We start from the raw sequence: 15068 nt of genomic DNA on the forward strand, positions 1-15068 counted from the left end.
AAATAAAACAAATAGTAATTCCATAGTTATCCAAAATACTACTTCTAATTAGATGTGTGTCATAATTTCAATGTTATAAATGTATAAGATATTTGAACTATATCAAATGTGCTCATAAATAAATTCTCTCTTTTCTTTTTGCTTGTATACTTATTCGAATTTTCATCTATACAGTGTTTCAAATATCAAACATTTTTCAACAAACCAACTCTAAACAGAACAAAATATTCAAGATGCCAACTTGTAAATGATGATTTGGAAAATAAAATTGGAGCTACCAGGCTCCACCCAACCTTGATTTATTTTTCTCTCAGAGTCACCCGAGCTCCAAGGTCTGCAAGTCAATTCTTCGATCTTTTGTTATTTTTGTTCCTATGCTTCTCACCCAATTTTACACTGCATGAATCATTAGCTAAGAAAGGACAAGAAACATCCCCCTTTTCCAAAAGGGTATAACTACCTCCACCTCACCCACTAGGTGGTAAGTAACCTGGTAAGTGGTTACTTGCTCATTAATAAGCTCCGCTTCCCCAACTCCCAACGACAAATGTCCAGTATTTTTGGGGAAGTTATTGATCAATAACTTCCCATCATCACTAAAAATTTAATCCTCAAATTAGATGCCTAGGTCCTATTCATCAGGGGTAATTAATTTCCATTATTAACTTGCAGCAATAGTTTTCTTCAGCCAAATGTAGTTTCAGAATTATTTTCCAAAAAAAAATCATTTTTTTTTCAAATTTTTTTTATTAACAGCCTAACAAAAATTTACATTCAATATTTAACAGTGTGACGTAACACTGATAAACTAGTCCCAAATAAGTCTTAAAGCCACTGCAACCAACAACATGACATACAAATTTACAAATAAGTCAAGAGATTAGAAATTTACAAATATGTCTCGATTCATTAGATAACGTGCCATTTCAATAAATGTTATATGTCCACACATATATGACAACTATTACATTATGGACTTGTTTGGTCGTTGAAGCAGAGTTCGTAACATTCTCATCTGATGTTTCTTTGATGATTGAAAGACCATTTTCAAGAAGACAATATACATCTAGATGATGAATTAATCTGAAATAAACTATGTAAAGGATTAACATGTGGAAATTCAGTCAAAGAAATTTGAAGGACTACCATCGAAACAAGTAACATTGAGAGACTTCAAACTAGGGCATATAGTTGAAACACGGCTCAAAGCCTTCAGAGGCTTCAAACTATAAAACGAGACGGCACATTATACCTCGTAATTAATGCTTCACAAACCGTTGATCCAATGTACCCGTCCGATGCTTATCTAGAAAACAATATAAAGTAGCAGATAAATCGTTATTGGCACTAAAACTTCCAAGCGATGACCAGCCAAATATATGTCTAACTTATAAAAATTCCATTACAACTAGCTGATGGATCACCAATTTCAGCTTTATATGCAATACAATTTCCTCACGGCATGTGTAATAACTGCACAAGAGGCTCGAAGCCTTGAGCTAATCTTGGGGACATACATATTGATATACTGCAACATGTTACAACCGACTGCACACAAAAATCAACCCAAACCACTACTTCCTGCACCATAACTCACAGGCCGCTCGACAAGTTTAATGCCGGCTCTCTTGTCCCACTCAGCTGGTGAAAGGGTATCTCCTATAGCTTCCTGGCCTTCCCATAGAATCTGCAAGATGACCTCAAAGTTAGAATAAAGCTTTCCACCAACTGATTGTAATATTTGTGTAACACCGGTGTAACCTTGAATCTATTAAGCACCAAGAAGAATCAGAAGAAACCCAGGTACAAACCTCTAGGTATTTGAAAAATCTGGGGTTATGAGAGATCTATGCTAGTTTTTTAAAGCTCTTTTTCTCACATTCAGACATTGAATGTCAAAGTTTTTCAATTTAGCTTTCATTAGTGTTACCTAAATATGTACACAGAGATCTCTCCTCACTTCCCTTAGTGCAATAAGAGAAAAACAAACAGATAGTCATTCAACTCATTACAATCCCAAATAAGCCTCCCCATATCAAGGTAAAGCATTAGATTAACATTTAATGAGAATATTCTGCACAAGATATTTCCAAGTGAATTAAGATAAATAAGAATATTCTGCACAAGACATTTCCAAGTGAAGTTAGACCATACCGAGGTTGGAATGCTGAAATACAATCCTTTATACTGAAATGTGGTTCTTTATACTAAAGGAAAGCATTAAAACGAATTATATATTGCTGAATAGAACTTCGGGAAAAATTGTAGCCCAATAGCAATCTCAATAAGAACCTATTGTTGTTGCATAATTATGTGTCCATATAATTTATTTGTTCAACAAAAAAATCAAGTTTGGTCAGCCTGAAGGTTTATCATCACCATGAATGTTATCAATGGCGCTAAGCCAGTCAAACTTCCCTCACAGAACACTCGAGCACCCAACCATTTTAGGATTAGCTAGTTAAGTGACTTAATGAACTGCAAGTAAGTGAGCAACTAGCAGTCAGTTGATCACTATATAAACTAGAAGTAGATCCTCATTGTACTAGGCTGATTGAGGTGAGAGCACAATAGAACATTCCCTTGACACTATGGGTGTTTCCCTCTTATATGTTTCAGCAACTAAATCGTGTTGTTCTTTGTGAGTTTTCTATTTCACTCTGATCCCACATCCATGAAAACATCAAACATGGTATTCTCCATATGTTGTGTGGTCTGTTACACCCTCAGATCAAGGGGTAACTAGAGGAGATTTTTTTCTCCTATGATCCTGATTACGGACAGCTGATCCACAGATGACATCCATGGTTCTCCACAGATAGCTGATGCTGCTTCCAACATTTTTTCTTCAGCAAACATTCAATTATGGTGTTCGGCATACATGAGGTACATTTTTTCATTGCTTCATATTAAGTGTTAATGCCTTGTGTATTTGAAATGAAAGTAGTGACCATTGGTTGAGTTGGATAATGGACAATGATGCCCTAAATCTGTGCCTTTTGCCTTGTTTCACCTTGATGGTCATCATCATCTTCTCGCTAAGTGTGGTCACTCTTGGGTTGTTATGTACCACTAGAGAAAGGTTCATGCTTCATAGGTGAGGAGGAGGAGCTATATGCTTGAGGTTGATGCAGCTAAACATTAGAGAAAGAGGCAAGTAAAGGGGCAGTGAGAAATGTTGACTTTTCAAGGATCTTCTAAACTGATAATTACTTCTTATGATTTCTTAAGTTAACCTTTCCTTGCATTAATATTCAACATAAAGCAATTACACAAAAGAGTTCAACAACAGAAACAAAATGCCAGTAGGGTTATAAAGAAACAGCCAAACAAGAGACACGAGAATTTTACCTTGGGAAAACCCACACGGGGAAACCCAACAACCTTTTCCTTAGAGAAATTATTTAGTTCAACAGAGATACATCTAATTCTTCAAGTCAAACTGACCAGTAACATAGCCCTGGTCACACTTGGTCAAACTGCCTTTTAGACAAGTCAAACTGCCGCCCAATGAACTCACCCTGGTCTGATCTGCTAGGGCCGAATTTCAGCCTCCTACTGTGCCCAAGGATTTCAATCTTGTTGCTTTGGTATGCCCACAAACTCTGCCTCAGATCTCTGTCTCAGATTTGTCCTTTACTCAGTCTCAAATTCATCCTATGCGCTACCTTGGATCTGCCCTCTGTTCTGCCCCAGATCCGCCCTTTTGTCTCTGCCTCAACTGATACGAATTCATGCCTTTTGGAGGAGGATGAATGGCCTATATATAGGCATTTCAAGAGCCCAAATGGGTGTGTCCCTTCACTGGGACTGACTTCATCTTTTGGAGGGCCAACTTGTCATTTGCAACCAAAAATTCAACTTTTAGAAATTCCAAATTTTTCTCTTTTGAAACCAACATAAAGAAATATCTTATATTAATCCAAGGGTTAAAAATATTAATTATGAAGACCGACCATACCTACAAAATTCAACACTCCCTCTTAGCTAGGGAGGCATTCATAATGACCACCAAGATGTTCACTTGTTGACAAATTTCTCTAAGAAAAAGGTTATAACAATTCATCATCAACATTAACATCATTTAATTACATGGTCAGCAACTCTGACTCATAGTAAATCAACAACATCAACTAGTTACCATAATTCTGGTCAATAACTCTAACCTATGGTGCACCAAAATCTTGGTCGGTATTCCTGACACATGGTATACACTGAAACCGGCTTCGTTATTTTTTGGCCACGTTTTCAAATCTGGAATCAGATTTGATTCGCCCTAAATCGTGTCCGAATTTTGTGACATGTCGTGTCTGAATGGGACACGATCGAATCTGGATCGTGTCCCGTTCAGACACGTGTCACGAAATCCGGACACGAATCCGGCAAATCGGAACCCAAGTGGCCATAAAAGGGCGAAATTGCTCATTTTTTTTATCATTTTGTGTCATTCCTTTTGCAAGAAGTGAGTTGTGGGTTTGCTGTTAGAAGTTTGGAGCAAGGAGCCAAGGGTTTGGAGCGTTTTCAAGGAGATTCAAGCAACAGGTAAGTGCATTTCCTTTCTATTTTTTTGCATTTGTATTACCGCTGTTTGTATATGCATTTCTTTTACAAATTTGTGCATGTTTTGTTTATTTTTTTACAGTATTCATGGCTCAATCAAGGGCAGCAAGTAGGGGGCAAAGGAAGGGGAAGAATGTCCCCATTGGAAATGCCCCTCCTCCCCCAATATCATCAGTCTGCTGCAAGTAATGTTGAGGGAAGACTTCCTCCTAAAAGTAACATTAAGAAATATCCCTTGTGGAAATATGTCACAAGAGAAGATGGGCCAAACAGCGAGGGGAAGGGAGGAGGCAATGTGAATTGGAGATGCAACTTTTGCCACAATACTTTCACAAGTACATATTTTCATGTGAAAGGCCATTTGTTGGCTTTACCAAGTTGTGGAGTTGGAGCTTGTACAAAAGTTTCTTTACAAAAGAGGAAAGAAATGAAAAAAGAGTTCACTGTTGGTATGGCAAATGTGGCTGCAAAATAAAAACCAAGAATGATGACCCCCTTCCATTTTTTGAGGAAAGGCACCACCAAATTTCCATTTGAGAGTTCTATTGGGGGACAAGCGGTAAAAAGAAAAGCAATTTCACTTGGTCCAATGGACAATATTTTTCAAAAAGAGAAACGGGAAGAGCTTGATCTCACCATTGCCTTTTTTTCTATCAAAACTTCATATCCTTTAATGTTGCACGCTCACCTCTATTTATTGAGATGTGCCGAGCTCTAACTCACGGGTCTCCATCATGGTATGTGCCTCCTGGTTCAAAGAAGCTTAGAACCACATTGTTGACGAAGGCAAAAAAAGAGGTGCAGAAAATGCTTGAACCTATTAAAGCATCAGGGCCAACATTTGGGGTTAGCATTGTTTCTAATGGATGGACAGATCCAGCACGACACCCACTCATCAACTTCATGGTGTTTTCCTTGAATGGTCCAGTTTTCTTGAAAGCAAACATTTGGGGTTAGCATTGTTTCTAATGGATGGACAGATCCAGCACGACACCCACTCATCAACTTCATGGTGTTTTCCTTGAATGGTCCAGTTTTCTTGAAAGCAGTGGATACACTTGGAGAATACAAGGATGCACAATCTATGGGTGACTTGTTTATTAAAGTTATTGAAGATGTAGGTGTTGATTCTTGTGTGCAAATCATTACAGATAATGCACCTGTTTGAAAGGTTGCTAGCATGATTGTGGAAGCTAAATATCCACAAGTGTTTTGGACACCTTGCATTGTCCATTCATTAAACTTAGCACTGAAATCCACTGCTTCTGATGTGCTTTGGATTGGTAACATTATTGAGGATGCATGACATATCCGTAACTTTGTGCAAAATCATACAAATGCCCTCACTATCTACAAGGAGTACAACGATCTATCATTGTTGAAGATTGTTGATACACGGTTTGCCTTTTCATTCATCATGTTGTAGATTGTTGATACACGGTTCGCTTCTTCATTCATCATGTTGAAGAGGTTGAGAGAGTTCAAGACCGCTCTTGGGGCCATGGTTATTTCTGAGTTTTGGTCTTTCTAGAGAAAGACAGATCAACTAGCCTCTAAAAGAGTGAAGGACACAGTGTTAGATGATGCTTGGTGGGAAAGGGTAGACCTAATTATTCAGATCATGGACCCTATCATTTCTTTGCTTCGATTTGCAGATACAGACAAACCCATCCTAAGAGAGGTTTATGAGGGATGGGATTCCATGATTGAGTCTGTGAGGAGCATTATTCTATAGAGTGAGTGTCGGAGTATGAAACATCACCAGAGGCCTTTTGTGGTACTATACAACATATTCTTGTCAACAGACGGGACAAGAATTGCACATTGTTTGGCTCACTCATTGAACCCAAAATACTACATCCATGAGTGGCTGAATGGTGGACCTTCCCACAGATTCCCTCTTCACATGGAAGGTGAAATCTCACAGGGGAGGAAAGATGCATTCAAGCGGGTTTTTCAGGATAGAGCATTGCTTGATGAGGTGGAGGATGCCTTTGCAGAGTTTTCTACTGGCACTGGTCGATTTGCAAGATATGATGTGATTAGAGACAGGGGGGCTAAGAAGCCCTATTCTTGGTGGGCAAATCATGGGGCAACAAGCCCTCCTCTTCATCAGTTAGCCATAAGGCTCCTCTCTTAGGTGACTTCATCCTCTTGTTGCAAGAGGAATTGGAGCACATATGTGTTACAGATCCATTTGGGCACATCAATCCCATCATCCAGATCAGTGTTTTAGGGCTCATCAAACCCTAATTTCAGTTGCTACATGCCCTAAACAAGTCACCCCTTTGAATGCCTCCTTCCCAGACAATTTCATGACTTGAAGACATCTAGAAATGGCCTCTAAAGGGACCAGCGCAGGTAGGCCCATGTAAGGGTGCGCTGCAGAGCAGTTAAGTCCATGCCAAGGTGCTTTGCAGAGCACTTAGGCTTCCTTTCACCTACGCTGGGCAAGTTTGAGAGAAATTCACATAGGGTTTGGGGAATATTCTTATCTTTTGGAGTCATCTAGAAGGTTCCCTCACTTATCAACTCCTATGAGCTCGAAAATGGATGAGGAATGAGTTAAGATGCATCCTATCCTCTCATCCCTTCCTCCATGGAACTAATTCTAAGTATGGAAGGCCATTCAATGCCACCATTTATGACAAAACCTTCTTCATCTCCCTATAAATTGACCACTCATCTAAGTGATCAGGGGCTAGATTATGTTGAATTGTAAGGAGATAATGTTGCTGTGAGATTTGGCTTTGCAGCAAGTATTGTAATGCTAAGTTTCCTTGTAGGTTATGTGAAGGGAATCACCCCATTCACCTTTGTCCCTATCTAGATGAAGCCAGAAAGGTGTTGGATAACCGTCCTGCTTCACCGCAGCAATTTCCATCTGGTTACAAGAGACTTTCCCTTTCATCATACTAGGGGCATGTAAACCAATCTCAAACATAGTTTTTCGTTTCAAGCTTGTGTAAAAATAAAACTGAATCCAAGCATAGTTTTTTTTGTTTTCGTTTCGAGCTTGTGTAAAAATAAAATTGAATCCAAGCATAGTTTGTCGTTTCAACCTTGTGTAAACATGAAACTGAATCCAAGCATAGTTCCCTATGGTTCAAGCTTATGTAAAAATGAACCCATCTCCATTTTAACCCTTGTGATTGCCATTCTATCAACCTTTTCTATCAGATGAACCTTGGTTTTCTCTTTCCATCGTCGCTATCTGCTTGGCCAATCATAAGCTTTCACTTGGTTGTTTTACCTTTTTTGAGGAACAGTTGCAATGAGTGATCCTATTAGCCAGCCTCTTCACATAAATCAACATGTTTTGAGAAGTTCCAACATCACCGGAACCAGTTGCTATCCTAAACACCACTTGTTCCTCAAATTGGAGTCCTCTTTAAGCTCTTTTCAAACTCTCTAAACAATTAAAGGTTATCGAGTGCTTGTCCTTTTCATCTCGTTAATGGATTGGAAACGACATCTCTCTTGTATTATTTTATGCTTTTTCGGGCTTGAGAGATTAATTTACGAAAAAGAGCTTGTGGAGTTTTCTTTTTGTCGCTTTAAAAACTCTCTAAACATGAAAATGATTGAGTTATCTTTGTCGTTAAAATTGTTAAAACATCAAATAGCGACAAACTTGTCCATCTAGACAGACTGAGTTTCACCTTCGCTAGACTAGTTAAAACATCACATAGCGATGGATTCACCCGAAGGGTGGAATTATACAACAAGCATATGTTATCCTCCTCAAGCTTGATAAAAATAAAGAGGTATTGGTTAGCAATGACTGGGGAAAATGGGAAAAAGGGGAAAACCACTTTATAGTAGCAGGTCGCTCTTGAACATGACACTTTCACTCCATCGCTATGACTATTTGGGTTGGGTTATTAGCTTAATGGTTATCACACCGTTGGTCTATCATACCATCCATCACTTTGTTTTGGGTCAATGCTACCAATTCATTTCAGTGTTGCCGACATGTTCAAGAGAAGTCATTCAATCAAAATTCATCTTTTGCAATACCATAAACCTTCATCTTCATGACCGCCATTCCTGAATCTTGTGTCGTCAGTCAAATTCCGTCTCCAAAATCATTACACTCATTTCGTGTCGTTGATGTGGGATACATCAAGGCCCTCTTCCGATGAGTCACTTCTTGTCAACATCAACGCATTATCCAAGAAGTTGACTTAGAAACACCCTTCCACTACCTTGAGGCTTGCATGCATCAATGGCAGGTTTCTCGCTTCCGGCGATAGGTTAATATCAATGGCCTTCGACCGAAAGACTTTGTATGGTGTTTGACATCAAATCATCCATTCACACCATGCAGAATGTACTGCAGTACCTTGAGGATCATTATCATTATCGGTGATTTCTCTCACATCTGTTAACAGCTTACATCATTGGCTAGTAATCAGATGGTGTCTTCCCATGTTCAACTTCACATCACATATTCACATGGTTAGACTCATACTTGAGTGAACGATTGAATGAGATAGAAGACCTCAGATCTAGTTTCATCCATCCGGGCTGCGATTTCAGGAGTACTAAATCATATGTACAATGGCTTTACATTGATAGTCATTCCAATCATGGGTCTATATTTGTAGACGACTGTTTATGTACATGTAATGAAAGTTTATAAGTTGAGCATGAGTATGCCTTCCCTCAGCGATTCATGTAAAAATAAAAAATCATGATATATGTATTGTAATTGATGCAGGTCATCTTCCACTTCGATATCTCCTCATCACATTGTAAAGCATTTCATTCGACATTGGCATTTTTCTGACTTCATGCTTTAGGGGGAAACTGTTACAGATCCATTTGGGCACATCAATCCCATCATCCAGATCAGTGTTTTAGGGCTCATCAAACCCTAATTTCAGTTGCTACATGCCTTAAACAAGTCACCCCTTTGAATGCCTCCTTCCCAAACAGTTTCATGACTTGAAGACATCCAGAAATGGCCTCTAAAGGGACCAACGCATGTAGGCCCGTGTAAGGGTGCATTGCAAAGCAGTTAAGTCCATGCCAGGATGCTCTTCAAAGCACTTAAGCTTCCTTTCACCTGTGTTGGGCGAGTTTGAGAGAAATTCACATAGGGTTTGGAGAATATTCTTATCTTTTAGAGTCATCTAGAAGGTTCCCTCACTTTATCAACTCCTATGAGCTCGAAAATGGATGAGGAATGAGTTAAGATGCATCCTATCCTCTCATCCCTTCCTCCATGGAACTAATTATAAGTATGGAAGGCCATTCAATGCCAACATTTATGACAAAACCTCCTTCATCTCCCTATAAATTGACCACTCATCTAAGTGATCAGGGGCTGGATTATGTTGAATTGTAAGAAGATAATGTTGCTGTGAGATTTGGTTTTGAAGCAAGTATTGTAATGCTACAAGTTTGTCATGCTTTTGATGTGATGTGGATGGGATCCACGCTGGAGGAATGACTTTGAATTAGACACAATGGTTGTAATTCCTTATTCTATTTAATAAAGTGTTTGAACCTTTCTCCCATATGTTTGTATTGTTTTATAATGCTTATATGTGTGAAATGTATCTGATTCCATTCACTTATATTCAATAGATCTTTTGCTTTTATCGATTCTTTGTTTTCTGTTGTGTTTATAGGTTCTTCTCAAGCGTATTAAGTACGGGAAGGAGCGACAAGATCAATACAAAGAAGACGAGATGAAAGCAAAACTACAAGTAGGTCTTCTCATCTTCTCATCTTATCTATTACTTATAGGGAAAGACTAAAATACTTTAAACTATTGTTCTAGATATGCCTACTTGTCTAGGGAATTAGTATTTATCCGCAGATACCAAATTCTCCAAAACAATATGGAAATTTGTATAGTGTTAAGAAGAGCAGGCTTGAGCAGTCCAGGGCAGAGACAATGGTGTGTGTGCACACCAACCTTCATCTTATTTACAAGCAGAGGGAAGAGTGGTTGAAGGGAAAGACAAAGATGTGGGATGTCTTCCCTGATGATATGGGTCTGGACAACAGTGTTGAGTTGGCATTGGCCAACATGGATCTCAATGATCCAATGCTAAAGCCTGTTGGTTTTAATGATGGTGATACTATAGAGGGGTCATCCTCCACACTAGCAGATGCAGAGGCAACTATGGATACGGGGGAGGAGGAGGATGCAGAGGAGAGCAGTGGTGACCGTGATGATGAAGACAGTGATGCTGATTCTGATGATGACTATGAGGATTGATGACTCATGAGTCATGGGCTACCTACTGCCTCGAGGCTTGTATAGTTGTAGTTGTTTTGTATTTTCTATTTCTATTTGCCATTGGCATTGCACTACCTATGTGACACATTTTGATTTTGATGACTTAATGAGAAAACTACAGCTGACAGTGTCTTTATCTTACTATCTTGTCTTTCTCCTATTGGATCATTGATGAATTGAATATGTATTATGATTTATGATTTATTAATTTAGAATTTATGATTCATTGATTTATCATTTATGTGACATGTATTTGAATTTTGTATGTACTATGCATGTTATAATGTTACTAACTAACTTTGTAAACAGTAAAACTTACATCAAGATGAAGATCTATGTTTGAAATCAATGAATTTGTATCATTAATGAGAATTTCTGTAAAAAATATCTAATTTTTAATATATATATATATATATATATATAATCTATGATGTATCCTAATGTGTCTTGTTCTGGGGGGTCAACATGTTCGAATCCGACACTCGAATCCCAATATCCTACGAATCCTGAATCCCCGTGTCAGGTTACTTAGATGGTATACCATTAGCATCAACTAATCACCATAATTCTGGTTCACAGCCTATTCTTGGTTCACCATCATCAAGGTCAATATCTTTGACTCGTGGTGAATCTTGAAAGGCCTCACTCTTTATGAGTAATTCCGGCTCTAATGCTAAATGTGCTCACTCAACCTATCTAGAGAGTCTAAGCATGATGTTGAAAGGCACCCACTCAACCGAGTGATTCTGGGCCTCTAGGACCATTCTTACTAATTCCGATCAACATACTTGCCATAGGGAGAATGATTGTCCTCTGCTAAACCATTCTCCCTAATCCTGGTCAATATACTTGACTTAGGGAGAATCTTTGTCCCTAATGTTATCCCATCAACACTCCAAACCATTCTCCTTACTCCTAGTCAACCTGACCCAGGGAGAATGACTGTCCTTAATACTGCAATTTCATCACTCCCTCTTACTGAGGGAGACATGCTCAATCACTCCAAGTTTTTCCTGGAAGTATACCAAATTCATCTTGGGACAAAGGCTTTATCAACAATTTTCTTGAATATAGAATAGTATTGGAGCCACATTGCTTCCTTCTATACCATGTCTTCGTACCAGACCTCAATGTGCTTTGACTTGTCATCATAGTCGTCACCTACACTTGATCAAACAATCCTACAAGCAGTTTCTGAAGCCATATTGCTTCTCAACTTGTGAACCAAGTTGCAATATACTCGGCCTTTGCAGTACTGCGTGCAATAGATGTCAACTCATTGCTCACCCAAGAAATCATAATGGAGCCCAAATTGAAGCAATATATTAATGAAATCTTTATGTCTTCTTCACTCTGCCCAGTTTGAATTTGTATATCCATGCAGTTGCACTTCACTGTTTGAGACATATCTCAAACCATAACTAGTTGTGCCATTACGAACGGTACCATGCTAGTACTTCAATACATGTTGAGCCATATGCCTTGGCTCAACCATAAGTTGATTGACTACTTTTTTATTACCCTAACTGGGTGCTCTTTCTGAAACAGATTCTATTGTGGCAATCCTGGCTACTCCCTTTTCCATAGAAAATTTCATGTCACTGTAGCATATCAACTATCTAGCTTGACAATCTGGGACTTTCATCTCAAACACGAAGGTCAACTCCCTCTAAAGCTAAAACAAGGCTTCTTATGGAAACCCTAATTGCTCCCTTTATTATGGAGGCAAATATTTATTTTAATGTTGCTCCCTTTGACACATGAGTCTTTTTGCTTCCATCCGAAACAAATCATATAGGATCGACATTGATCCATCAATCCAAGTCGGAGTTACAATCTTCTATTAGCCAAAGGCTCCTTCATGATTATCAAAGCCTTGAGGTAGTCCCACGTAGACTTCTTTCCTCAATTTCTTCATCGAGAAAAACGACCTTTACATCCATCTGATGTAATTCCATAACAGAAGAAACAATAATCCTAACAAAAATGTACCTGGTAACTAGAGCAAATGTCTTTCATGATCCTCTCCCTCTTTCTGGGAGAACCTTCTCAAATCTCACCTTGTACTTGTATATGTTGTTGTTTGTCGCAGGCACAATCAAAGTATACTTCAAACTTGTCGATCTACCTGCTCCCTTTGAGCTTGGAACTCATTTAGTACAATATCTCTCAACACAAATCACTGATTCCGGGAGAGTTCTCTTGTTACAAGCTTTGCTTCGTTCTTCCACTACTACCATCTGCTACTAGAGCCTTGACAACCTTCACTATCTACTTGCAATTCTCACTAGGAGTCCATGGAAGAACAATTATAATGAAGCAAAGGATACAAGGGCAAGCAACTAACTAATAGTAAAACAATAACAATAATAATCAAGGAAGAGTGATATAAGTTACTTATCTTTTTAGGATTATAGGAAAATGTCAGCTCCCTCTTGATCTTAGCCTCCTTGCATCCATCTTGCAAACTTATTTACCTCCTCAGTATTGGCACAATGCCATTCCTTCCTTACATGAGCTAGGGTTTCTTCTTTCAGCGGAAACATTAATCTAGGTCTAGCTCTAGGGTTTTATCCACAAACCTTAGGGCTCTTACATTCAAAACTTTCAGTTTTCTAGAATTTACAAACCCTAGTTTTTATAATACTCATATTTTGCAAGTCCAAAGATGATATTGATGATCTCTCCCTTAGGTCGTGAGTCAAGAGACCTATGGATTGGTTGGGGATATTCATCTTGATAAAAAGAGAGACTTGTACTTGTGATCCCTCCCTTAGGTTGTGGTCGAGAGACCTATGGATTGGTTGGGGCGATTGATCTTGAGAGAGAATGAAAAGTACCTCCTTAGCTAAGAGGGAGTGTTGAAAATTGGGTAGCTATGGTCAGTATTTTCATTGGAAAAATCATGGAGAAAAGTTCATATTTTGACATTTCACCAAGTCAACCTAATGATGATCAAGTCGGCCCCACATGTGGAAAAGCCACCTCTTATGACACATATAAATAAGACATCGTTGGACTTCATTTATCATCATCTCATCCATCACATTCGATTTGAAATAGAGATAAGACATCCACACGTGCAAAGGAGACAAAAGGAGAATTTGTTATGCATTGACCAACCTATCTTCTTCTGTTTGACCAACGTTGACTTGGAGAGATTGCTTCTGTTTTGACCAAGCTCTTTGATTATCTTGGAGGATGAACATTTCAAGGATACTTTGATTTTGTTTGACCACATCTTCATCTATGTTTTGGGCATGTTGAACATAGGTTGACTGCAGGTCAACCCTATGACTTTAACTGAAAATTTGACACGTTCATTGATAGTGGATTTGATCGAAATTCGGCCCTCTATTGCAAACCATGATTTTGACCAATGTTGACCTCTTCTCTCTCTGTTGACTGCTTGACTTGGTATCTGTTGAGGTCATATTTGGAATGTTGTTGGAATATTCTAATGTACCATTGATGAACTGAATTCTTTCTCTCATAAGGAAAGATTGGTTGGGTTTTCCCCTTGTGGGTTTTTCCCTAGCTGCGAGCCTAATTTCTGGTGTCTCTTGTCTCTTGTTTACTATTTATTGTGATCTTCATTGCTCTATTGTAGAAAGTCGATGGTTGAAGTTTTTCATGTGTAATACTTAATGATTGCAATACTATAAGAAGACAAATTGTATTATTGGGAGTAGTTATCAATTTTGAAAAACTATACTAGTCTTGATTGCACTAGAAATTCAACATTCCCATGTACACTTCTTCCTCAATTTCTTCATCAAGAAAAATAACCTTTACATCCATTTGATGTAATTTCGTAACAAAAGTAACAATAATTCTAACTAAAGTGTACCTAGTATCTAGAGAAAATGTCTTTTCATGATCCTCTCCCTCTTTCTGGGAGAACCTTTTCCAATCTCACTTTGTACTTGTCTATGTTGCTATTTGTTGCATGCACAATCAAGGTATACTCCAAACTTGCTGATCTTCCTGCTCCCTTTGAGCTTGGATCTCATTTAGCACAATATCTCTCAACACAAATCACCGATTCTAAGAGAATCCTTTTGTCACAAGCTTTTCTTTGTTCTTCCACTACTACCATCTGCTGCTAGAGCCTTGGAAACCTTCACTATGTACCTGCAATTCACATTAGGAGGCCATAGAAGAACAATTATAACCAAGCAAGGGATACAAAGAAAAGAGGCTAACTAATAGTAAAACAATAACAATAATAATCAATGAAGATCGATACAAG

At 38.5% G+C, this 15068-nt stretch overlaps 1 protein-coding gene across 2 annotated transcripts in view; it reads right to left on the minus strand.

Moving 5' to 3' along the window:
* Positions 1-1074: 1074 nt before the first annotated feature.
* Positions 1075-15068, minus strand: part of LOC149264464 (ATP-dependent Clp protease proteolytic subunit-related protein 3, chloroplastic-like) — a 338818-nt gene continuing 324824 nt past the window's right edge. The window contains exon 7 of one of the 2 annotated variants that reach the window (XM_089428153.1): positions 1075-1687. In XM_089428153.1, coding sequence (XP_089284279.1) covers positions 1562-1687 — 126 coding nt within the window. In that variant the 3' untranslated portion in view covers positions 1075-1561. The remainder of the gene's footprint in view (positions 1688-15068) is intronic. The other variant, XM_089428144.1, reaches the window with a different exon arrangement.

Source organism: Pinus tabuliformis, chromosome 6 (assembly GCF_031772625.1).
Source record: "Pinus tabuliformis cultivar Carrire ecotype Pingquan chromosome 6, CPIR1, whole genome shotgun sequence".
Classification (NCBI taxonomy): domain Eukaryota; kingdom Viridiplantae; phylum Streptophyta; class Pinopsida; order Pinales; family Pinaceae; genus Pinus; species Pinus tabuliformis.